Source organism: Platalea leucorodia (assembly GCF_965183815.1).
Source record: "Platalea leucorodia genome assembly, chromosome: 1".
Taxonomy (NCBI): domain Eukaryota; kingdom Metazoa; phylum Chordata; class Aves; order Pelecaniformes; family Threskiornithidae; genus Platalea; species Platalea leucorodia.
Window position 1 is genome coordinate 134,106,506 of NC_138823.1, and position 27,125 is coordinate 134,133,630.

General features: G+C 39.6%; 1 protein-coding gene across 1 annotated transcript in view; it reads right to left on the minus strand.

The window, feature by feature from the left end:
- The window catches only part of ABCB5 (ATP binding cassette subfamily B member 5), a gene marked incomplete at both ends in the record, with an annotated part of 54,846 nt that overhangs the window by 9,588 nt on the left and 18,133 nt on the right, over positions 1 to 27,125 (minus strand). Inside the window, 13 exons of the mRNA XM_082336458.1 lie at positions 11,384 to 11,534; positions 12,508 to 12,714; positions 13,637 to 13,834; positions 15,519 to 15,675; positions 16,190 to 16,330; positions 17,706 to 17,806; positions 18,669 to 18,872; positions 20,820 to 20,903; positions 22,067 to 22,144; positions 22,921 to 23,025; positions 23,520 to 23,666; positions 25,741 to 25,980; positions 26,461 to 26,622. Of these exons, the coding sequence (XP_082192584.1) occupies positions 11,384 to 11,534; positions 12,508 to 12,714; positions 13,637 to 13,834; positions 15,519 to 15,675; positions 16,190 to 16,330; positions 17,706 to 17,806; positions 18,669 to 18,872; positions 20,820 to 20,903; positions 22,067 to 22,144; positions 22,921 to 23,025; positions 23,520 to 23,666; positions 25,741 to 25,980; positions 26,461 to 26,622 (1,975 nt within the window). The remainder of the gene's footprint in view (positions 1 to 11,383; positions 11,535 to 12,507; positions 12,715 to 13,636; positions 13,835 to 15,518; positions 15,676 to 16,189; positions 16,331 to 17,705; positions 17,807 to 18,668; positions 18,873 to 20,819; positions 20,904 to 22,066; positions 22,145 to 22,920; positions 23,026 to 23,519; positions 23,667 to 25,740; positions 25,981 to 26,460; positions 26,623 to 27,125) is intronic.

The window sequence follows — 27,125 nt, forward strand, 5'->3', positions numbered from 1 at the left end:
TTTTCATTCCGACTTCTCCCAAAACAATTTGGGGGAGAACCTTTGCCATGGCTTTACAATTGCCATTTGCTATGGAAGAACTTTCCATGGCAGAATTAACGGTGTCAGGTAAGACCCTGAACTGGTTTTGGAAACCTTCTGATACACATCCTGGCACTGACTCTGGCGTATCTAACAGAGTAACCTGTTCTGCAGCTATAGCTCTCCTCCCTGTTGTCTCCTCAAGGCTCTCTTTGCGCAGTCTCAGGGGGCTGTGACAGACCCTCACGCTTCGAAACCTGGGACTGGGTGGACAGATTGCTTATCTTGGCTGTCGCTGGATGGAGAAAATACCCTGTCTTCTGATCTGAGCATAATGAGGCTTCTAAGAAAAATATGACCTTTTGAAATCTCTACTACTAATCACTCAGAGAGCAGCCATACCCGACAGAAATCCTCTGTCTTTTGTTAGTTTCCTGTAGCATCATTACTCACCGCTTCTGGAGTTTGCTTACCCTTTTCATGTGTAGGACTTCTTTGTTTGAGACACTTTATTATTGTGTTTCATGTGCTTGAAAGTATTCTGGCAGGACCAAAGCTGAACGGTGCTAGTCATTTCATAAACAACTCAGGGAAATACCTTCCCCTCTCTTGACAGCCTTGCCATTTAATCTGAAGCAAGATAGGACAAGTGAATGTGATGAGCTGAAAGAGGGAAGGCCACATCAAAGATGTATGGCTAATGTCCTTGTAGAACATCATTTACCCCTTGAGCCTCATGAAATATTTCCAGAAAACACACACATCTGGCTATCATTCAACTCAACCTTTAATGGTTGCCAAGTTTTTTGGAAGGTTAAAATAGTGCAGAGTCCTGAGGAAAGATTTGGAGATGTTTCTGCTTGTGTGTATTCATTTAACCATGTACTTCAAGTGTTTAAGGCTTGGGTTTTTTTCCTGTTTTATTTTTTCCTAGACTGATCTCATTTCGGGACAGGACTCTCCCTGCCTTGTCAAAAAGAAGCTGGCACATTTTAGAGGCAATTGCCTAAATAACAAACACAGTAACAATTATAGCAAAGCCCCTTCTGACTTTGACTTGTCATCAAGCTGGGGTTACATGCAGTAACTGCATCTCAGTACTTGAAGTTCCCAGACATTTCCAGTTCTAACAGTCGATCTGGCCATCTTTTTCTCCTTCCCAGTAAATGAAACACAGCAAGCCACTTTTTCTGTACCCCTGTTTCCAGGGAAACATTATCTCAAGCGATACGGTCTCACCAAGTGGGGCCTTGCTAGTCTTAGCGAAGGATGGAGCTACCAGGGTAGCTCAGTTTCTTTCTCTGTGGCAGTGGTTGCAGCTGAGACACTGACTAATATGTGGGGCAATCTGAGAAGAAATGGCAGGGGTGAAGGAAATTCCATCAGATTTTGGGGAAAACAGTGTCGTGGTTTAACCCCAGCTGGCAACTAAGCACCACACAGCTGCTTGCTCACTCACTCCCCCCTGGTGGGATGGGGGAGAGAATTGGAAGAGTAAAAGTGAGAAAATTCATGGGTTGAGATAAAGACAGTTGAATAGGCAAAACAAAAGCCGCGCGCACAAGCAAAGCAAAGCAAAGAATTCATTCACTGCTTCCCATCGGCAGGCAGATGTGCAGCCATCCCCAGGAAAGCAGGGCTCCATCACACATAATGGTTACTTGGGAAGACAAATGCCATCACTCCAAACGTCCACCCCTTCCTTCTTCTTCCCCCAGCTTTATATGCTGAGCATGACATCATATGGTATGGGATAGCCCTTTAGCCAGTCTGGGTCAGCTGTCCTGGCTGTGTCCCCTCCCAGCTTCTTGTGCACCAGGCAGAGCATGGGAAGCTGAAAAGTCCTTGACCAGTGTGAACACTACTCAGCAAGAACCAAAACATCAGTGTCTTATCAACATTATTCTCATCCTAAATCCAAAACACAGCACTATACCAGCTACTAAGAAGAAAATTAACTCTATCCCAGCTGAAACCAGGACAAACAGCTAGAACTACTGATGTAAAAAAGTATATATATTATGTAGTAGACAGTTTTTAACAATATTCTGTTATCCACAAATCACACATAATCAAATAACACAACCTGTTATATGCAACATTAAAAAACATTTATCAATGCCTGTTTTCTTTTGCATGTGTTTTTGTTTTTTTTATTAAAAAACCTAAGACTCGGCTTAAATATGACTTGTGTTAGCACAAGTTTATTATAAACACATGTGAATGTTTATGTGAATGTGCCAGTTCTGGTGGCATTATGATCGAGTGTACTTAACAGGAGAGAAGATAAAATACATTTTTAGATGTACTATACTCCCCATAAAGATGAAAACAAGCCAAAGAAGTCACGGGAAAAGCTGAACTTCAACAAAAAACATTTTAAATGTCCCCCACATAATACAGTTCTTTACTGATGCTTGGCAGTAACTACGTAATGATGACTAGGGTGCGATAAGCTGTGCTCCTGTAGGCTTGAGATAGTTTTTAAGGACACTCAGTGTGGGGGTGTTGGCCCATGGTGGGTGGCACTTCTAGGTTCTTTCTCTGCTGAGCATTTTGTTAGTGCTGACTGGGGCTCAGAGCAGCAGTGGGGCACTGGTGCCACTGTGTTTTCCTGAGGATGATGGGCAACTGCGGGATGGCTGGGGGGCGAAAGAAAAGACGAAGCCTTCACAGGAAAGCTATACTTTCTAGAAGAAAGCAAGCCTCTGGCAAAGCTGTGAGATGAGGAGAGGTTTAATTTTGCTGTAAGAAGTGTTTTCACAGAAGCTGATTTGGGTTGTGTAGCTTTTCATAATACCATCTCTCATGGAAGCCAGCAGGCAGCTTCTGAGGTCTGGACAGACCTGCTTCTGCTTTCATAGCGTGAGCTGTCTGGGCTTTTCAAGTGCAAGGAGCTTAATTGCTTTCTCAGGAGGTATGGCGAAAAGGCCTAGACATAAAAGCTAACAAAGATTTATCTACTGAAAAATGGAATAAATATGCGTGAGTAACTAAAATCATGGGGGCAAGTGCAGTATGTGAGTCAAGAGTGATGGCTTAAGTGTCTGAGTAAGCTGAAAAGAGAAATTGCATCATCAAAGCTTGATGACTGTCAGAAGAAAAAGCTACTTTTGACTCTGCAAGACTGAACTAAAATGCTGAAAGCAAATGGAATTTTCCCATGATTCATTTGAATTTTTGCTTGGATTCTTTCCAAACCTCATCGTGAAGCAATCTCTAATGTATTTAAATACATACAAACATACATTTTATAAATATAAAACTATATATCCATTTAAGTACACTCATATATATTGCAAAGTGTATGCTTTCCTCTCTTCCATGAATGGGGCAGATTAGACATTTTCTCTCAGAAAAAGCACATCCATAACTCTGTTTATTTGTGAGAAACAATTAAGAAGTGATAGATGCAAAGATTATTTAATGGTGGTAGATGCAGACAAATTTATCAGAATCAATATACATCATCACACTGTGCAACTAAATGTATAACTGTAAAATAATTATAGCAAGGTATTAAGATATACCAAAAAAAAAAAAACCCAAAAACAAAAAAAAAACAAACAAAAAACCAAGAGAGAGAGAGAAAGAAAACATAACAACATAATACTGGAAAAGTCCCCAAAGGATTGGCAGAAATTCATGGAAAAAGTTGCTCCAGGTCTCAAAGTACGTGTGAAATAAGAAGTTGAAGAAAATAGTCATGTGAGTCTTTATTGGGAACCATATTTATTCCAACTAAAACTACATTACTGAATATTAAAAGGTAAATCACATTGCAGATGTCTCTACACATTGCTCTAGCATCATAAAAGTGGCCTATTAAAATTTCATTTTCAGATTCAGTGTTGCTGATATACACTTCATTTACAGTAAATAAAACACATGTACTGGGTTTATAACCGAGACTATTAGTGCTGTATAAAGTGATAGTTGTTTGGATGAGTTTCCTCTGAAGCAACACACACGCTACACTGCCAGGTGTATGTTCATATGAATAGCAGATGTGAAAATGGGAACTCCACTTACCATTTTTAGCGTGGTTTCATAAAACCCAGGCAATGTATGGGATTGTCAGAGACACCATTTATTTTGATCCCTGAAAATGTTAACTCCTTGTTTAAAATTCCCCTCATGCCATCCAAGAGGGAAAAAAACCCAGATTCTGCTAATTCACTCATTATTATAAGCCATTTTGGGTGCTTCTGCAATCTGTAAATTTCTTTTCCATCTTACACATTATTCAGGATAAATAATTCCTGTTTCCTGAATGTTTATCCTTCACTCCAGCCTTCTTGCACTGCCAATACCTACGAAGAAACTTCACCCTCCTGTGCTGCAGAAGCCCTTCCTCTTCCTTGAAGCACTCCTTGTCTGCAAGAGTGTGCTCTCCAGTGCCTTTCTGGAATGGACCTCCAAAAATTATTTGCAGGACTGATAAGCTAACCTAGCAATCTCTTTAAGAAAGATCAAACATTCAGAGTGAAACTCCCTTCACCTAATGTAAACGTATAATCTGAACAAAAACTGAGACTCCCCATTTATATTTATGGTAAGAAACAGACACTTCCCTGATGTAGTTCACTGTATGCTCAGACAGACATCTGGAAACAGATAAGTCATATCCTAGAGTGCTTTAAAGGCAACCTGATTGATTGCTTCAGCCCTAGATGTCTGAAGTTGCGTGGTAAGTGTCCCACAGCAGTACCTGTTTCCCCCTTGTTTTCCTCTTGTAGAATACTATGTGCGTTCTCCGGGAATGCTGCCTGTGGTGGATCAAATACCGAGTATAGCCTTTTGCAACCAGGATTGAACTTGACCAATTATTTCCACAAAAATAGCCATATTCAGGTCATTCTTTCAAACCACAAGGACTGTAACAAAAGGAACTATTCTAGTGGTGATTAACTGCGAGATGGTTTTGCTTTGGACTACATAGGAGAAGGCAGTAGTCACAATGTTCATAATGATTAGAAAGAAATTAGGATGTTACTCCAATGGCAACAGCAGAGCAAGGAAATGGTCAATTCAAACAAGTCCACAAAATCTATTTGTTGAGCTAACACACGACTTCAAAATATCTTTCTGTGAAAGCATTCAGTAAAATAAAGATTGGCATCTTCAGGAGAATTACAGGAAGACTTAGCAAGTTTGCTTTGGAGCATGCGATACTGATGTCGTTGGACAGGCTGGGGATAACTCGAGTGGATGTGTGAGCTTCCCGAAGGGCACAGCAAATTATTATTTCCAGATGGAAAGACATGCTTCAGAAAATAGTTTCTGGACATAACTGCTGATGAGCCAGGTAGGCAATAAATGCTAAAGTGAGAAGATGACTGCTAGGGTCTCAGGTAGATAAGAGCTGCCTGCAGTCTAGATGACAAAGCACAGCACAGAGGCAGATGGAAGCAATCCAGTCTAAATGATTCACTTACAGAGAGCAATAACCAGTCTTCTGCTGAGAAATTTTTGTTAATTTTAGAAAGTAATCCTTTTGCATCACTATTGCTTTTGGCACTTCCCCTCTCTGTCTGTCCTTTTGCATCAGATCACATGGTGTAGCATCTGCTGTGTGTGCTAGGGAAGGTGCTTGAGGAGGAAAAGCAGCCCAGGCAACTGCAAGAGAATGGTCAGGGAGAGCTACAACCCTGGAAAATGTCAGGGTGATGGGCAGTCTGCGGTAAGGCTTATATATAGGGCAGCTACTGGTAAAGAATAGCAAGGCAACTGGATTCTTCTACCTTTGCATAGAAAACTATCAGTCCTTCACAAATACCTAAGGGGCAGGACTTAACAAAATAAGTCCCTCAGGTATACTTTACAAGAAGAAAATACATATATGCTGTTTGTGGCCTTGTTACCTAGCTATTTCTCTTCTTGTCTCACTATGCTGATGATCTTAGAAACACCTTAATGTCTCAGACATGGAAAAGAGATATTTTACAGAAGTCAGGTTTGTCCTACATACAGCAGTATGGATACACAGAAGGAGGTCAAGTAATGCATTGACTTTCACTCACTGTCTTGACCAGGTCATGTACAGTTTGGATATAGCTGTAATGACTGCTAAGCCCCATTTCTCCAGTAGAATCCAAGTCCATTTGCAAACAGAAGAGCTTGGTAAAACCTTGAAAAAGCTGTTACTTTATTTCCTTCTTCAGCAAGACACAGCCATAGCTCCAGATAACCTGTATGAACTCTTCTGCTTTTGGATATTTCTCCTTCGTAAAAAAGAGTTCCCTGGGTAGAGTGCCCATAGTAGCAGGCAGCGGTTGAGCCATAAACGCAGGCAAAGCTGGAGCATTGCTGTGACAAAACACTTCTTCATGGAAGGGGAGGTGCAAGCCTCATCCAGAGAAGATACCTAACCCTTGAGATCCAAACTCCATCGGCACTAGGTTATCAGCTGTCCTACTGATATCTGTATGGTATGATCTAGTAGATCAAGATCTGGCTTTTTTTTTGCCAGTGTTACCAGGGTAGCTATTTTCCTAGAGCAAACAGTCCAGGAGAGCATTTTCACTTCAAACCCTCCAGCAATGTCAGGTGAGCAGACCTTAACGATCCTGCATAGTTCCTTAGCATTTTCCTTACTAATTAGGTGAGATCACCGACCCTTAATATTTAAATAGGCCTGCTCCCAAGTGTGGCAGGAATTTCCTAAAGCTCAGTATAACAAGAGCCCTGCCAGCTCTCCCTCAGCCAGACATTCCCACTTGCAAGCACATAAGTGAAAAGTCAGCAGTACAATGTGTATTGACTGTAGCCAAGAAAGGACAGGTTAGGTATTGCCTGCCACAGATTGTTTAGCGGAATTTTGTGAACTCTCCAAATTTTAACTAAACTCATAAACCTAATCCAGGTAAAAAATAAATAAGATGACACATTGATATAGTATTTCAGCTGACCCTAAAAAAAGTCCAATTGCTCTTTTTACCTCACTTTAAAAAAAAAAAAAAAACAAAAACAAAAGATTTTTTCTAAAAGTGTAAGAGTTGTGAATAGCAATTTTAATGAAAGCTTTCCTTCTTGCCATACAATCAGCATTATTAGATAACTTCTTTATGAGGATGCATACTTTACAGGTTTTAGATGAATATAAATTGAAATTTTATAGGCTGCAGAGGAAAGCAGACATCGGGGAAAAAGCATGTGATGCTAAACATTATATTAATTTACTGTTTTGCAAACAGCGCTACTCCTGAATTGCTGACAGGTATTTCAAACTGAAATAGCACATCCAGGAATGGGAAACATCCACACCCAATGGGACTGGTGCACTCCAATGCTCATACAAACAAGAGGACAATTAACTGTTTGAGGCCATAAAGACAACCCGGTCCTGTGCCCTCTGGTTCACATGTTTCTGTCAACTACTTATCCCATCTCTGGGGCTTCAGTCTGCAATAGCAATTAACATTTTAACTAGACTAACAATTGCAAAGTTTTAGTCAAATTTAACAGCTATATATGATACTACAGTGGATTCAAGTGGTTAAGAAACACTCAATTCTTTCTCCAGAATCCCTTATGAATGCCTTCTCTGAAGTCTTCACTCTTTTTTGGGACATCATACCTTAATAGTTCCCTAGGAGGCTTAGATCAGTGCTGGCATAAAGCAAGTGTATGGGCTAAGCACTTCTCATCTAGTCATGAACAAGGCCTTTGGTGTTCCTTCACAAGGATGGGCTGATGTGTTTCCTTCATCACTATCCTCATGGCAGTCATCTTAGGGATGAGGACCCCAGTGACACCAGCAGTGACTCACCATATTGTGGGCACATTTGGAGAACACTAGCCCCTGCTTGGGCAGGGATAAGGGAAGTCTCCTTTTGACTTGCTTTTGTCTGGTGTTTTGTCATGTCTGCAGCTGATCTTTTAAACAGGACTGTGATATGAGTGGCTTTTAGTATGCTCGTATTGAAATAAATTAGTAAAGTGTATTCTTACATTGCATAACATCTCACTTGTTAAGTAAATCAATGCTATTTACTTCAATTGTGTTTTCTATTCCCCTTTTTTAAATCACATAAGAGCAGAGGATGTTCCCAAGGCACATCTGTCTGGCGCTGCTCTTTCCCCGCTTGGCTGCCACAGCCCAGAGCAGTGCATACACGCTCCCTTCATCACAGCATCTGCACCTGCTCCTTCTGGCCCTGACCAAAACCCACACCTACCTTTCCCTAAGGAACAATGTGACACAGTACTGCCAAGCATCTTACTTCAAGACCTTTTTCTGTTTATCCTTAACATATATAGCCGGTACTGAATCTGTCCAGCTATTACAGCATGAGAATGCTCTATGTAAACAAGGGTGAGGAACATGCCAAAAGGGATGCATGTGTAGTCACTTTTCTTGTCATAGTAGGTAATGTTGACCTCTGGAAGGGCAAATAAGGGGAAACACAAGTCACAGAACTTGTTTTTCTAGGCTGACCATGCTGCAGCTCTTTCAGCACCTTCCAGGTCAAATAGTGCATATTTCCTCAATCCTATTGCCCCTGTGCTACTAAATAATTCCAAGCTGGTGGGAAGGAAGCACATTTTGGATTCTTCTCCATTATCTGCATGGATGTGAATGCAGTATTTTCCACGAAGATGCTCCATTAACTAGTCCCAGATGTTAGATGATTCATTTTGTTACAGAACCTTAGCTTAGTGGCTATCTCCTCTATTTAAATTTAAATAAATTTCCCATTTTTACTTCATTTTATGTAATTCTTACTGCAATAGAGTGTAATGAATTGTAATATTACAAAAATTCATTGTTCATTACAATCGTAATGAAAAACACATATACACCTAACCCCAAAGTACAAAAATCACTCTTTCCTTCCCCAAAAGATTTCTGGATTAAGGAGGAAGTTATTTTATTTTTAAAACTGAGAATCAGTCTCTACTGCCTATAATTTTAACTCCAGTACAGAAACAAAACAGGCAAAAGGGAATTATTTGAAGCCTGCATTGGATAATTGGGAATGTAGTGCGAGCAGCAGTTCCTGTAGTATCTGCCTGCCACGAGGAAGTGAAGGGGACACACAAGAGGGGTGCCTGAGTGAGCAATAACTCCTTTTGTAACAGTCCCTGAGAAAAACCTTGTGAGGGAGAGCGCCTGTATTTATTTTGGCAAAGCTGAGACCAGAATTTGTTTTCTTTTGCCTGTTTTATACCCCTCATGGATCCTGATGCCGGAAAGCAATTGAAATGAGCAAAGGAGATAGTCATTACTGTAAGTTTTGTCTGCTACAATGAAGCAGAGTTATCTGGAAATTATAAAGTAGTGCAGTTTGCTCCAGGCCATAAATCCTAACCCAAAGCCACGTGCAAAGCCTTGGAAAATTAAAATGCTGCAATTGGGTTTAACCAGCCAAAAAAACAGCTGCTGAGTCATTCTATAACTACACAGTACATATTCTTCAATTGTTGAAGGATGTATTGCAGCACCCTGGGGAATGTATCGGAGGAATAAGCAATTATTAAAGCACATGTGTAAACAAGTTTTGCCAAGACTTAAAAAGGTCTTTTAAATTATTTATAGAGTCATTTAGGTTGTAAAAGATCCTTAAGATCATCAAGTCCAACTTGATGGTCCGTTAACCTACCACTACCAAGTCCACCATTAAACCATGTCCCTAAATGCCACATTTATTCAAAATAAAAGAATTCCATATTGAAAACCACTTTTTATTTTTTATTTATTTTTTTTGGTAAAGAAAAGCTATTTACACGGCTGACAGGAGTCCACTCCAAAAGGAGCCATCCTAGCACCCCTGGAAGACTTTTGAAGTGACCCTGATGGATGCAAAGAGTGATTAAACTCTTGTTAGGTCAGCAATTGAAAAATACTAAACAATGGTATCTTTTATGTGATTTTATCTCTATATGGAAGGCTTGTAACTATTACAATTATTGTCTGAAATAGAATATTGAATCTCCAACAAATGCGTGAAGCACAGTAGTATTAGAAATGTGGCATAACATTGGAAACCCCCCCCCCCCCAAAACCCCAAAACACAAAACCATCCAACCCTTTCTCTCTAAATTTAATATAAATGCCTTTATTTGGAATCTCAGCATAAAAATTGACAGTTGTCTTTATCTAATTAAGACGACTTTATGGCTGCATCTGGCTAGCGAAGAAACCCAAGGGGCAAGCACAAGCACCAGTTCACTGCATATCCACAATGCTTAAACACTGTCATACTCTGGTATCACCTTGGTCTATGGCACCTGGTGTAGGCCAGGGTTTGGGGGGACAGCAAGAGCAGGGTGACCCACCTAAGACATCATGTGGATGAGACCACTCCAGGTCTAGCTCTCTCCAGATCATGCAGTCCTCACAAATTTCCAGCAGATTCAGCCCCTGGGACTCCCTCGCACACCTTCCGTGACCCACCCCAGGGCACGCACTGGCTTATCCCCACAGATGTGTGGGGCAAGGACTACACTAGGTACAGCAACCAGGCTGCAACTCACGGTCCCTGCTCCATCAGCACAGACAGAGCCAACCTTCATTCTCTGTAAGCTTTTCATGTCTTCCCAGGAAAAAAAACAAAACAAACAAAAAAAACCAAACCAAAAAACACCAGAAAACAAAAAACCCAAACACCACAACTTAATAAATCTGCAAAGAGTACTAATTAGAGACTTGTGCATTTACAAGGGCATAGTAGTGTCCTTCCTTTGCCAGTAACTGGCTGTGGGTGCCCTGCTCAACCACCCTGCCGTTCTGGATCACTGCAATGATGTCTGCAGTCTGTATGGTCGTCAGGCGGTGAGCAATGACGATGCAGGTTCGACCTTGCCGGGCGTTATCGAGAGCTTTCTGGACAATCTGCACACAGATGTCGTGAAAATGCTGTTAGCACCTAGAAAGCCTTCATTTGTCATAGGAACCACATTTGATTTCTTCTTCTTTGTTATCACTTGAATATATCTCCCGTAGATGTACAAGTCAGTGCATACACAAGGCACCCTTACTCAACACAATTTCTGACTGAGGTCAGCGAGACTGATCAGATGAGCATGAGACATTGAGAAGGGGATTCTTGGGCATCCAGGTTGAGTCAGAACACAGATTCCATATTTACCATCAAATACAGGTAATAGGACAACAGCTGAAGAATATCAGCTCCCCATGGTGTTTTCTACTTAAAGTTTTGGGGTTTTCCACTTATTTATTAAATATGCACAGCTTTTTACTGTCGTTCAATTCACAGCTTGCAGCTGGAAAAGCTACCATGATACCTGCCCTGTTGCTTCACAGCTGAGCATGTGCAGCATGTCTGCATTGATTTTATTCTACAGAAAGCAACTAGTCATGTACATGAACATACATATTTCACATAATAATCATTACTCACCTTTTCACTTTCTGTGTCAAGAGCAGAGGTAGCTTCATCCAGAAGCAGAATGGCAGGATTACGAACCAGAGCACGGGCAATTGCTATTCTTTGTTTTTGACCTCCAGAAAGTTGTGTTCCTTTCTCACCCACACGGGTATTATATTTCTGGATGTTAAAAATTAAAAAAGAAGGCCTGTGAATACTCTTAGAGAAGGAAGATTAGAAAAGTAAAGTTTTATGCATAGCTATAAAAATGATTAGGTATTTCCATCTTGAAAAATAGTGTAAGTGCTTTTAAGAAAGCTAAGGTTTTATAAACACCTCTAGTATAAAGAGTTTTGTGTAGAGCTACACATATTTATACCTAGTCTGAAAATTTACTTCCCCAAAGACTGGAATAGGTCTTACCAGCGATACAGTGGTAAGGCGTCACAGACATCTGGCCATGAGCGTATGATCATAAGAGTAACTAGAGATTTTATGTTTACTGAAATACATGAAGAACTTGATCCTGCGTTACTTGTGAATAAAGAATCCCAAATGTTAGTAGTAGTAACGAAGATCAAATATTTTTCAGCATCATTATATCATTTTCAAGTTACACAGAACTACAGTGAAAACATACTATCAAAGCATTTTTTTCTTGTTAGAGCCAAATTCGTGGCAGGCATGAAAGTCAAATGCCATGTCATTCACTTTTGATTTATTGCCCCTTCGTATTTGTTAAGAAACACTCCCTGGCTCATCCAATTAGAAATAGAGTATTTAGTTCTACTGAATTATTTCAGAAAAAAAAAAAAAAAATCTTTGAGTAACTTGAGAAGTTTCAGCTGTCAAAGGAAAAAAATAAGAAAATTATGAGGACCTATTTGTACATAGAGCATCCTCTTATTTTTCCTCATATTCTGCTTTGTCTACCACTATATTAATTGCAACATTAACTTTTTTTGAACAAACTAACAAGGATTTTAAGCTTGAAACACACTGAAATTTTAAAACATAAATTCTATATTTTTTCCTGTTAAGGGAAACAAATATGTTTATTTCTAATTTGATTGACATAATTGAGTATTGCCTAGATTTCTCCATGTCACTCAAAATCTGATCTCACTGTGAACAGAAGAGCACTATCCCTTACCTCTGGCAGTTTTTCAATGAAGGCATGAATATTTGCTGCTTTAGCTGCTTCTTCAATTTCCTCCTGACTGACCACTCTACTGTTGTCTCCATATCGAATATTTTCAGCAATGCTGCAGTCAAACAAAATGGGCTCCTGCGACACCAGGCCCAGCCTGGACCTCAGCCATTGTAAATGCAAAGATTTGGTATCAAATCCATCTGCTAACTAGAAAAAGCAACAGAAAAATGATGCCAAGTTGGCTGCAGAGCTTATCCATAGATACACACTGTAAACAGGAAACACGAACTGTAAGAGGAAGCCTGTTACGTGTTAGATTCCCAGCTGAAATAAAGTAAATTTTGCATGCAAAATGGAAAAGAACGAGCAGTGTAGACGAAGTATTTCCTTTCGTTAGTTTTTAATTTTGTGTGTGTGTTTGCTTCTATTTCCCAGCAGACAGAAACAGAGTGTAGATCACAGGCTGTTCCTGCAGTCCTTCCAGCTCTACTGACCACAAGAAGCAATAGGAACCTCACGGGAAAGCCTATCCCTAAGAAACTGAACACGACAATAAGTATTTTCAGCTGCAGGCCTTTAACTCAACCTTAGAGCCTCCAAGGATGTTTCCTTGGACTTCTACACCCATTAACAGGAACTGCATCAAAAAGCCCATTGTAACCTTCCAGCAGTGACGGAGTAGCATCCCTATGGGATTACATTTGTATTATTTGAAGCATATATCTATGTCTCTAATGTGTGAATTCATATTAATGAGATGACTTACACACTGACAAGCAAGTGACATGAACATTACGTCCCTGTGTGACCAGGCTGTGAGCAGCTTTGGGGAAGAAACGCAGCCTGACCCCATCATTTTCTTCCCCAGTGAGACCAGTGCTCTGAGCCACCGCACCATGTCAACACGGGTGCCAGTGCTGGCATGTGTGTCTAATGCACAGGGCAGGCAATGACGGCGTCTTGATGTCGTGTACAGCTCCACTGGAGCCACCACCTCAGTAACCCACACCTCTTAAAAAGACATCTCGCCAGAGATACTGCTAGGATCATTTAAAGCCTCTGAAAACTTGGAAGATAAAGAGTTCTGTAGATTTAATTGTTATTAATAGCCACACAAGTCTATTTTTACCACTTGTCCTTCCACAGGGTCATAAAATCTCTCCAAGAGCTGAATGGATGTACTTTTGCCACAGCCGCTGCTTCCTACTAAGGCCAGAGTCTGCCCTTTGTTAACCTTCACATTGAGTCCTTGCAAAACTTGAAATTCTGGCCTTGTTGGATATACAAAATGGATGTTTCTGAATTCAACGTTGCCTTCAAAATTGCTCTGAAAAAGTAATAGAGAGTTCATATGCCCATATTAGCATTTATTAGCTTTAATTAAAGTAACACTTGTAAAACTTGGTTATTTAAGTGAGAGAACTGAAAAGGAAGTTTGGGAAGGTGTTTTCAAAACTGCTTTTGAAGTTCTTCTCAATTGCATATTGGATCAGTGTAGTATTGTTTATGGGATGATCTGCAGACGTAAGTCACTAGATCCTTCTGGAGAAAGTTTTCTGCATCTCTTGTATCTATTTTTCACTTCAGCTTTGAAAAGAGTGTCTTTAGACAAATAAATGACATTAATATTTGTCATTTCTGACACATCTAATTGAGGCACTTCTACTCTTGATATAATCTATAGCATTTGTTTTCCTGATCTCACAATGCAGGTAGCACAATTTGAAGCACAAGGTCAAGATCAGCTATTAAGATAACAGACCTAAATTCTTTGGTAGGTAATTCACAGGCATGTACAATAAGCTGTGTTTTAAAAAGCAATGATAGTTGTTAATTAGCTATTCTAGCCAGGCCAGTTTCTAAGCACAAGAAGAAAGGGGGTATATATTAAGGTTATTGCTTCTCCTGTTACTTGGGGTAGGAGCCAGCGCTATGTATATACTACCAGCACTGCTAGTGCAGTGCTGTCACAGCACTTGATGATCTAATTTAATGGGCTCAAAGCTTTACTTTGCTGAAGTCACAGGCATCACTGGTATTTGAGTCCAGTCTATACTAGAAATATTTTCATCTAAGTTTTATTTTACCAGGGACCTTCTGCCAAATCTTTCAATGTCTGTGTCAGAGGACCCTGGTTCAAGAAGAGATGTATGTGCGCTCATAACTTTAAAGGCTGAAAATCCTGTGTATAAGGTTAAAGTTATAGAAACTGGATTATAGCTTCCTGAGTAGGGGCTACCATCTAACACCTACACAGGAAGTTCATTTTAAACTTAGAAGGATGTGCAAATGTCATCCTTCCAGATCACGTAAACTGAAAGCATTTCATGCAGAAATTTGATAAGTGCTGAGGTCAGTTACCTTAATGACAATTTTGGTTTAGAGGTGAGTTTTGGGGGATTTAAGTTTTTTTTTTTTTTTTTTCTTCCCCCTTGCTGTTCCCCCCCAACTTTAGAGCAAAACATTCATTAAGTCAGTTTTGACTTCACAAGACCACATTTCTACTTGTAAGAGTTTCCACAGTTGTAAGAGGATGGCCTTTGGCAAAAAACTGTTCTGTCTCTGAAGGAACTAGTCTCTCTTATCTACAAGAAGAGTAGAAAAATGCATTTGTATTTTATTTCTCCTGTAAACCCTTACAAAGACAACGCAACTGTTAGTGGAACTGACGTTGTCAGTGTTTTCCTGAACCCATTTAAGATGTGAGTCAGTAGAAGGAAAAGTATTTTTTTTTTAGCTCATTCAGAGCAAAACTACATTTAAGGCTATACAATTCTGACTGAAAAACAGCAATGATATGGTCCATTAAGAAAATTAATGAGTCAGTACTACTATTTTATGTAATGTCTGTCTTTTGTGACACCCTAAAAAAATATGAAGCTATGAATACAGTTGCAGACAATAAAATACTACTAGTTTAGTTTGTTTCAACATTTTTCTGGGAAAAACAAACAAAACAAAAACCCCAGCAAAAAACCCCAAACCAAAGGAAAAAAAACCCAACCTCTTACCAATTTTTCACCTTCTTCACTGTAACTGTCAATTAGAGGTTTTCTGTCCAAAAGTTGAAAGATTCTTTGGGCTGACATTCTAGCTTTGCCATAATCTGGTGCTAGAGAAGCAGACTGACCAACATTCATAGCTGCAAATATGACAGAAGAGAAGACTCTAAAAAACAAAAGACAAAGCATCATTCATTTCAGGTAGAACAATGCATTGTTTTCCTCACATGTAAAACAAACCTTCAGAATAAAGTTTTTTAGCATCTTTAGATTATGACATTTCTGGAGCTCCTCACCCCCCAAAATGTCATCTAGTATTAGGAAGTCCTATTTGTTCCTATAACTACTTTACAGATGAGCAGTGGTGTCACATCATTTCTCTATGTAATGTCCTCTGCCTGGAAGAAATGGCAAATGGCAAAGACTTCTCCAGAGCAGGCGTGCTGAGCATGGCCACATGCTTGCTGCTTCGCTGCCTGCATACATAACTTTCCCCAAAACAGCCCTTCTGCCCAAACTGCGTTCCCAACCAGACTGAATTCCTGAATCTCTATGCCCCGTTACCTCTAATTTGATGAAATAATTTGCATGCATTGAAATCATTATCATGTGCATAATTTTTTTTTTTTTTTTTTTTTTTTTTTTTTTTTTTTTTTTTACATTTTATAAAGTATACTCACATAAATACATTTTCAAAGTTGCTCAGACTATGGGCAATGAGCCATGCCCCAAATCTGAAGACTGCTGCATTAATAAAGTAGTTGGCACACTGAGCTACTCCGTAGGTAAATCCATAGAAAAGGGCTTTTCTCAGGGAATCTCTGATAAAGGAAGAGACTTTCCATAAATAACTTGTAAAACAGAAACAGCAGACATTGGCTGGGGGATGGACAGATTTTTCAGTCAAAGCTTTCAAGCAATATAGCTCACCCCTTGAAAACACAACAAATCAGCCCAGAATGCATGCACGCTCACAAACAAGCCCTGCCAGACCCTTAAAGCACCCTGCATTGTGACGTAGAACTGCCCTTAGGAGAAAAGGTTAGAGCAATGAGATCCTTTATCCTCACTTATGCTATCTTGAATCTCTTCCTTTGCTTTTCTATAGCAGGGCAGGTCACTAGAGCAGTAAAAAAAAAAAAAGAAAATTTAATAACTACCATGTATGACCCATTTTATTAAGAAAACAAGCAGACTCCAGCCCAGCCTAAGAGCTCCCTGAGGGCTTCCGCCAGGTCCTCCCATCTGAGCAGAGACCTCTCATCCTGATTCAGAGCGGGGACGTATTGCTGGGTATCCCCGCAGGGATAGAGACTAAGCCTCTATTTCTCAATCCGCCCTTCTGGAGAAGTTTCATTTTGTGTAGCTAATTGAATGCACACTGAATCAGAGTCCAGAGGACTCTCTGCCTACATGGTTTAGGATGCTCTCTGAGGAAATGAAAATCTCCTTTCTAGTCTGAGCTGTAAATCGGAGACCTTTGACAGTCCAGGCAAGCATCCTGCCCATATCTGGGGTATTACCAGCTCACCAGACACTGACTTTTAACACTGTTTTGGCTGAGGACAGATTATATAATGCATCATTTTCAGTTGCTTCTTTTACATTAGTTATCTTGAAGAAGGAAAGAAACAAAATTAGATTTTGGGCTATTTTGTTTAAACAAAATGGAGCTAGAAAAATCTGGTAACCCTGATGATCTGCATGCGTTTCAGAGCAGACAAGTCAGTGGGATGTAGTGGGTCAAACAAGGGAAACATATGAAGTTCACTTCAAGGTTTCAAAGTCATATGAGGGAAATAAAACTGGTTTACACTATAAAGGGTGTGGCATGGGAGTTAACTGTCAGTCCTGAGTTAACTAGTATCAATCCAATACACTGAAATGGAGTGAGCATGTGTCCTATGTTCTAGGCATACACAAGAAAACACAATATTCTGTTACACATAAGCAGAGAATGCAGTTTATAAAGTGTTCGCGTAATGAAAAGGCAAATCCTGCAAATGTTTTTTTCACTCTGCATTTAAGAATGTATATTAAAATATACTGAGTGAACAAATTTCTAAACTATGTAAACTGCTATTGATACCCTTCCCAATCTTTTGGATATTGGACAGTTTGCAAGAAATGTATTTACAATACATCTGAAAGACTAAAGTGTACAAAGAAAGAATTATTAAGTTAAAAAAATCCCACCTATATGGACCATTCAAACTTGTAACATATCTTTCATAAAATGCTTCTTCCCTGGTCAGTGAAGCTACAGTTCTTATGTTTTCAACTGATTCTGTTGAAATCTAAATTGGGAGATAAAACAAATAAGAGGTAATCCCTTACAACTGCAGTCTACAACATATCTCTTAAACACTCCATCTCTTCTCTAGCATTTATTATTTTGGATTAGAAAGTGTTTACTTAAGAGAAGAGATCGAGGTCTGTTACCAGGTGAAGGAAAGCCCAGAGCAATGACATTATTCACCCCACAGTCACAAGACAAGCGGGGGCTGAAGCCAACAACATATTTGAGTTCCGAACCTTGGGCCAGCACACAGGAAGCATCAGCAGCCCCTGCCCTAACCTGTGGGTTGTGATCTTGATGATTTAAACCCTGTTTCACAAAATAAGAACAAACCCCAGTCATCTGGACACAGCTTGCACTTTCACATGGACTACTTCTGCCTCCTGGAAGATCATTATCAGGTGAATGAAGGCAGTACCCTGAAACTCTTGAGCACATTAATGGTTTGCATTTTATGATGGAATAAAAAAGTAGGCATATCAGGGCTTAGTGGCTCAGCCCTGCAACTCTTTGGCCAGCACCAAGCAGTGCAGAGCTATGCTGCTCGCCCTAGGCACACGGCGTACCAGTGCCAGGGCTGCTGCTGTTACAGCTGTCCCTGCCCAGAAATCCGCTGTGGAGGCTTTCAAATGCATTTTTGTAGCCTAATTTACAGATGCTAATTTACAGATGTTTTGTGTTATCTATGTTTTGCTTTTCTCGGGGATATATAAACATTCCCTTCATCCCCCACCCTGCCCTGTCCTCTCCTCTCCCCCTTCATTTATCTTGGATAATTGAGTCAGCTGTAATATAGCTACAGTGTTGTCCTTAAAAGTGATCTCGCACCATAACCCTGTAGTTAAAAGTGGAGAACTTACTCGTCCAGCCTCTTCCAAAGCTTTTTGATCTTTTGCGGCATGACCAGACACAGAGCTAACACTCGCAGCATTTGTAGCAATAACGAAAGGAATGCAGGCCAGGATAAGCAAAGTTAACTGCCAACCATATACAAAAGCAATAATGATGGCAGTCAGAAGGGTAAAGACAGTCATAGTCATCAGTCCAAGTCGGCTTCCAGTTGCCTAAGAAAACCAGAAACCCCCAAATATCCATCATTAGATTTTCTTTTTTGTTACTTATATCACCACTTGAAATCGCTATACAGTCAAGGCCACTGGTTCAGCTGGAAAACAAAAGCATGCACAGTCACGTGTGTGGACACTATGCACCTACTTACGTAACTGTTCCTAGACGTTCCTCTTACCTGCCAGCATTCAGGCCTTCAAGCCTGAGTCTTAACAGTTGTTTAATGAAATATATATCTGGGACTTCTTGCACTATCTGAGGCACAGGAGACTGTGGCCACTATCACAGTAGGGCAGGTTGGCTGTTGGGTGCCCAGCGTTAGGCAAGAGGGGCTTCTTTCTAACAAGTCATCCATTGACCCATCCCACTAACGGTGGTGGAAACTACTATCTTCAGGTTCTCACACTGCTGCACCTGGGGTTGGGTTCTCAGAAAAAAAAAAAAAAAAGAAAAAAAATTCTCAATTTGGCCACCCTGCAGAAATGCTTTATCTCAGCAGGGATAATGAGTGGGAAAGATGAACTCATACTGAAGAACTGTCTCCTCCCAGCCTGTGTAACCTTTTCATTAAGAACTTCTAAAATGAGAGATGATTAGCATCCAGCATCCGGGTGGGCTCTGATCTGCAGAAAAAAGGTCTGAAAACAGCCCTGTGGAAATAGTTCATCTTCCAAGATTTGGCTTGATGGAAAAAACAAAAATCCTTGGGCAGGAAGCAAAATTCTTCTCTCATTTGCCAAAGACTTTCCTGCCCTGAAAAGACTTTTCTTGTTCAATAAAATTTAAAATAGTAATAATTAAACCAATGCCAAGGTGAATTGTTGCCATATGTTCTAGGGGCTGCACATAAAGATGGATTTGGAAACTTCAGCCAGTGCAGCATGAGGCATGGTACTCACTGACACTCTGTAGCGCTCCAGAGAACACAATAGCTTTGAAGAGCAATTCATGCCCTTAGTTGGCTTTTTTAGTTAGGGGACCTGGTGCACCCCTCCTTTCTACTGCCCTAACAGGGTGATATAGTTCATTGTCACTGAAACAAACTGGAACTTTAAAAAATGAAAGTGACTAAGCTTTGTCAAAGACTATTTTTTTCACTACTAGCCCATAAGGAAGGAGGACAGGAGAGAGAAACAGACGTCTGAGACTGAAGAACGTAGGGATTAAAGGGTTTTTGATGTTCAAATTTGAAGGATGCAAAGATATCTTAAAACAAAACAAGTTCTGCAGGTTGGTTTTTTTGTTTGTTTTTTTTGTTTTTTTGTTTTTTTTTTTTTTTTTTCCTCCCCAGGGAGAAGGGAAGAAACAGAGAGACATTTGGCAGGGACTGCTGATGAGGTGAGCAGTAGGAGGAATTGTGCAGAATTTGCCATGTTCTCCTGCCAAAGTCCAGTGGCCACCTCTCCCATACCAGCACCTCGAGTCATTCCATCCCCTTAGCCATTGCTCTCCCTGGTGTTCTTTATTAATGCCGGGCCATTTCTTACTGTTTGGCCTGCTTGTGTGCGAAGCACGTTTGGTGGGGATGGGAAGAAGAATTCTCTTTATTAAGGTTAATAAAGGTTTGTATCATCTGCAGATGCAACTTCATGGTACTCAGATGACACCCATCATAGGGTATAAGAACCTGGGGTCCCCAGCACATACAGATTTCATTTTGCATGGTGAAGTTGTCTACAGATATATGCTTAGCTTAAAGACTTGCAGGGAGAAAAATGAAAGGTACATCAACGTCTGCTGGATTTTTCATAGTTCTCATAAATTATCACTTGGAAAGCCATTTCCAGGGTGTCAAGATCATGCTATGTAAATACATCTGCCAGTCTGTGGGGTAGATTTATTACCTTGTGTTCTGAAATAATCTCATTGGTCCCTTGCCAATTACAATTAATATTTGTAAGGAAAAAATATTTAAAAAACACATAAAAAAAGAATCAGCATACCCCTTTGACTTGGGAAGCATCTGTGGCAAGCCGAGTTAGCAGAACGCCAACAGCATTCTTCTGATCATCGTACCATCCAACCTCCTGCAAGAAAAGACACTGTTACTAATTTTTGTTTCAAAAAAATTACATGTTCTTATCATGTTTCAGATTTATCAGGATTATTAATAAAATGAACAAACATTTCCAGCTCAGGTAGCATACAGGGAAATGGAAGTACAAGTCATGATGGCTAACTGCAATATTGTTCCTTTGTAGTCAGCATCTTCCAAGTAAATGAAAAGAAAACACTTAAAAAGTATTATTCTGTTGTGAACATCTAATTGTTCACAATCAAAGTGTTACTAGCTGTAATATTCTTCTGAATGTGCCTATTTAGAAACTTATTTTAGACCCCTTTTACTCAGTCCTTCCTTGGGCCTAAAGAGGCTAACTATTTTCCTCTTACAAGTTACCTATGCCATTAACTATAGAAGACAAATTGTTCATCTATATTTGTACATACAGAAAGGAAATGAGGCCCTTTGACCTCCAAAGGCTATGGCAGCTGTGTTTTTTTTTTTGTTTTTTGTTTTTTTTTTTTTTTTTTTTAAATCAGTAATTTTCCCTCTCCTAGTCCCTTTCAGATGTTTCTGTGAGCACACAGGTTCTTGTCCCCAATGGGTGTCTGAGGTGCCAAGTTATGCATTCTCAAAACTCCTATGCAAGTAACATGAAATCGCACAAATTAACAGGAAGGGTTTAATATAAGTAACTTTATTCTTCTCATGGGTAATTCTTGATGCAATAGGGCAATTTGAATTTTTTGCAGTAAAAAATTATCAGATTGTCTACTTGCTATGGATTGCAGTATGTAGATTTAAATCTAAATAACTAAATGGATTAGACTTAGATCTATATATTACATACTTGCATCATGACCACCCAAGCACGGAGAGATTAAACTTTTTTGGTCATCCTTGGACACAGACAGCTGCAAACTGTGTGCATATTAGCATGTCAGAAGTATGCACATTTGCAATGACACTCCTTCAAAATTATACTATATGCAGTAGCGGCACCGAGCCAAACTGCACATAGGATAGGAGACTTTCAGAAGAAGTTGTACTTTTTCCTAAGCTAGTGGTAAAAGAGACATGTTTTTGTTTTCTTTTCTCCAGACCACACAACTGAAACCCAACACGTACCTTGTAACAGCCTGCAAAAACTATCTGGCTCTCATGATACCCTAGCTGCATAACTCATACCTGCTGAAGTAATGCTCTGAAGGACAAAGAGCGCAGTCGCATTGTTAGTATTTCCCCAGACTTCCCAAACATGAATCCCTAGGGGAGAAAAGAGAGTCACGTTTTCTCATCTGATGCCTTAACGTTGTTTATAAAGCTGCACAACAAAATGCACAACAAAACCAACACCACCAAAAAGTCTCCTACAATGCCCTGTGCATATATAAGTCTTGGGAAGAGTGCCATTCGCATTCCTGGAACCTGAAACACTATTTTCGCACAAAAAGGAAGCAACATGGCAAAGAAGGCAGGAGCTTCGTTGTAGCGCCTTATTTGTATGCCACAGCAGCATTAAAAGATAAATCAGCCTAACTAGTCATTGGCCTCCCTACTCTGACATTCACTCACAGCAGTCATACCAATGGCTTTTATGATATGGACACCAATGTGCAGTAACTGTTTCCTGCAAGCTGTGGAGCAGTCATAAGAGGACAGCAAATGATGGAGGTTGTTTAATTGTATGAAAAAGACCATATGCTATAGAGTTTATTTTATACTTACTTTGGCAAGAGCCTATAGACTGTCAAAGAGAAAAGTCAGTCTTAACTTTGACTTTTAAGGCCAGACCCTCAACTTTGATTTCAATCGCGCTGAATCCACGTTGCCTTCAGTGGCTTATTTAAGCCAACAACAAATGTGTCTTTAAGTAAACACATCAATAAAACTCATATCTCGGGAAGAACCCTGACACTTCTGCATGTTTTTGTAAGCTCTGATTGGTATTTTGCTTCTCAGACTGCATTGATATTATGCGTTATACCTGCAGTCTGCTGGGGAGTTAAGAACTTCTAGCATTTCAGTGTAGTGACACTTACTTGGATTATGTATGCTGCTAAGGTAATCACTCCAAGTAAAAGAAACATTAAAGAAAGCACCAAAGTGTTTTTATTCCTTTTTTCTGGATCTGTTTCTTGAAAAGCCTACGCAAGAAAAAAACACAAAAATGAGTGTGTAGACAATGAGTGCCAGTTACATAAACCAGCCTTCGTCTCAAGAAACTTGTCTACTTCAATTTCTCTTAGCAACTATCCTGGATCCTGAAATCTGTCTGCAGTCAACTTTCTGTTGAGGGCCAAAAGACAGTCCAGCTTTCCATTTAACCTACATCTCGCTAATTTGTTCCCCCAGCTCCAACTATTGTTCCTCCTCTCCTCTGCTAGTCAGACGCAGTTCTACCAGGCTCTGCCTCTAGAAGGTCACTTCACCAACATTTGTCCATTTTTCATTGGATCCATTTATACAAGTGAGTCCCACCCAGAGTCTTACATAGGGAGAACTGGCTGAGCATGAGGGAGGCTCAGGACTGCAACGTTCATTTGCAAAAAAAAAAAAACAAAAACCAAAAACCAAAAAACAACAAACAAACAAAAAAAAAAACCAAAAAACCAACCCCCTCCCAAAAAAAAAAACTTACCCCAATGATTTTTCCAAATATAACAGCGAATGCAGGGTGGACCCCACCTGAGATGGCAGCAGCAATCACTCCCAGCAGTACATACAGCCACTCAGATTTGTTCAGAGCCAGGATTCTTGAGTAAGGCACAGCAGGGAGATTTTCTTCCTACAGGAAAGGGAAGGCTGCAAGTTTTCCTTGGAAACATGAAATTCCCCAGACAGTGGGTGTTCATTAGGCTTTGAGTAGTGAGCTGTCTTGCTAAACTTACTGAAAGCCCTCTCTGTGCACTCAGAGTGAGCAAACGCTGGAGATCTACTGCTTTGCTGTTTCATATCCTAGAACTTCAACTGCACAGTAAAAGTTTTGAGGCAAAAATTTAACAAAAGGTTAAGTCATGAAGGGAGAAGGGCCAGGACAGTTCATTGAAAGTCAGATAGGACTGGTCACCATGAATGGCAACTTTAACACTTGAATCTTTATAAAGAACTGAGTCTCACTGTTCAGAGCACAGAAGATATTTCTCTGGTTCAGCTAAATGCTCATGGGCTGGCAGTAATACAATTGGGTAGAGAGGTCATCTTTCTCTTTTGCAAACTATAGCCTATGCATCATTACCAAAAGCCTGAAAGAGGCATATGTAACAGTCAGTTAGCCTGCATCTCCTTTGACAGTACAAAAAATGCCCTGTTCTGCTTTACTAATTTATTCAAGTATCTATGCCTCCACAGGGGGAGTTCTGGAAAAGTAAAAAATGAAAACATTGAAAATGAAACAAAATATTAAGCAGGATTATGAGTAAGTCACACTTGCTTCCCGGTTATTTTATCCCATGTTTTGGATGTTGAATGAGGGTGGCTAAGCCTCAACCATAAAAGTGGGCTGAGCTTTCTGAAATAATTACAACTGCTGGATGCTTGATTTCTTCATTTTTCGTGAGTGTGATGAATACTGAGTCTTGAGCATGAACATCCACTACTTCCTCTGAGGTCTTAAGCAGCATTAATACACAGACAAAAAGTATCTTTTGAAGTTGCATAACTTTTTTGTGATAATAGGAATGGATCCAGCTCCTTCATACTATTTGAAATATGTATTAGCTGGAAGCTGTATTTTAGTGAGAAGGAATATTGATAGACACAAATTCCATTAAGGCTTCCATAAGTATTTTAAATCAGGTGCTGTATTACAGATGAGATCCTAACTTCCATAGATTAAAAAAGAATCCATGGTTTTACTTCAGAATTTACATTTTATTTCTTCACTTTAAGGGTCCTGAAGTCAGGTAAAAAAAAAAAAAAAAAAAAACAACCAAAAATAAACCACACCAAAAAACCCCCCAAAACCCACCACAAAACTAAAAAATACCAAACAACTCTTCCGATACATTTCATGCAAAAAAGTGCTGTAGTTCAAGCTGTACAAAATAGGAAAAAACAAAAATCAAGTTTCTATTGAGCTGCCTATCTAAGGTCTGATCCAGAGTCCACTAGAAATCTGCCCCTATTGATTGGCATGAGCAAGTTTTACTCAACTTTGACAAAACAAAGTTCTGTTTCTAAAACCTGAAATTCTTATATGACTTTTATTTGTATATGACATTTGTCAACTAAAGTGTCTTATCTGAATAAAAACCTCCAGAACTGGGTGTTTCAAAGAATGTACTAAGACGGAGAGAGAGGGAGAGAGACAGACAGAGAATAATGGTTCATTTATTTAGAACACACTTCAAAATGTTAGGTGTTTTTTTTTTTTTTAATTTCTTTTTTTTCTCTCTCTCTCTCCTCCATTTGACATAAAGGTAATATGATATTCCAAAGTGCCTTAAAACTTGGTATGTAATCCCCAGGGATTGCATTATCCACCAGCATTTGCAACACTGAGTACCAGGAAGTAAAGAATCCTGCAAATGAAATCTCACAACTCTTTTTAATTAGAATGAAAACATCAGTAACACTGAAATAATACACTTAATTTTATGAAGGATAACAACTCAACAGCACAAGTTTTTTGCCAGCTCCACACTAAGTCAATAGTGTTAAAATGAAGTTTTTTGGTAAGATGTATATGATTGTCCCCATATTCCTCGGACAAATACTCAGTCTGGTGAGTACTGACTGTAATAGCACCAGAGTAAAGGTTGTATGGCAGCCAGCTATATAAAAGGTAATCAAAATGAAGTGCTTTGTATTGATGTTTACAAGTTATGACTAAAATTCTAAACTAAAGTTTTAATACCAACCTCCAGCTCTTTTTTTTTCTTTTTTCCAGAGGACTTTTTCTTAGAAGAACACCTCTTGCTCTTATATCTGCTGGATCTTCTTCGAATGCTGCCCCTCCCAGAGATCACTGATTCTTCAAAATTATCTTGAAGAGTCAGCTCCTCCACAAGATCATTTCTGTCATTTTCCTCATATTCCTCAGCCCCTGTGTCTTCACTTTCGTCTGATGTCCCATCATCTTGAACATGATTGCTACAACCCTAGTGAGAATTCAGGATATACAATCACAAGACATTTTGAGCAGGGAGAAGGAAAAGTAAAATTTTTCTCTTGAGTACTGCTGTTTCAATCATGTGATCACAGTTGCCTATAGGCCACATATTTCAGTCTGCAATGGCAGAGCAGTAGACTATTTGGTCCTGATTTCCCCCCCCCACTCTTTTTCTTTAAGCAGTCTATGGAGTCCACCTGGAATCTAACAATTCTGTGGTTATGCTATAATTATGTAGTCTGTGCCTTCAACTCACTTATGTTTTTGACATATTGGATTGTGTAAATATGAAACACTTTTATGGGTAAAACCCCTGAGAATTCCAAGCCTGCATCCGTGTCCAGACTAGAGCAACTGAGCAGCTGCCAGCTGGACAACATGCAGGAACTACAGAGAGCAAATGGCTCTGAATACCAGCATTTTGCAACTTTGTGAAAGGCAGAAAGAAAATAAGTAAATTTGCCCTTACCTGCTGCATTACAAGAGAATAGTAGACTCCCTTCTGCAACATGAGTTCACTGTGTGTTCCTTGTTCAACCACGATGCCTTTCTCAAATCCAGCAATAGTGTCAGCAGTCCTGATGGTAGACAGTCTATGAGCAATCACAATAGTGGTACGTCCAGTCCGAGCCTTACAGAAAACCAACAAAAGCAATTTACATTAAAATGTGAAAGAAAACAGCACAGAAATAAAACAGTTATTTTAGGCATTTATAATATAAATTAAATCCAAACTTCAAAAAGAATTATTTCTTCTAAAAGCAAAGATTTCACCCCCCCCCCCCCCCCCCCAGTTTCGTATCTCTTGTTTAACAGTCTAAGGACACTTTCACTTGCCTAATTCAGGCAGAGAAAACCATATTAATCTTATTAGACAGCCAATGAAGGTATTAAAGGCTATAATTAAGGTTATTTGACTTTTTACCAAACTTGAACTATTTGAGCTAAAGTTGCCCATTGTTTCCATGTGTATGCATGCATGGGAGGGAAATGCAGTAAGAATAGTTAGATCTTTCTCAAAATAAAGCTAGGATAGCTAGTACATAAAGAAAGGATATTTTCTTTATATACTGTCCATGCATATTTTTGGAAGTATAACATTAGCATGACTTCTGACAAGACATAGCAGGAAAG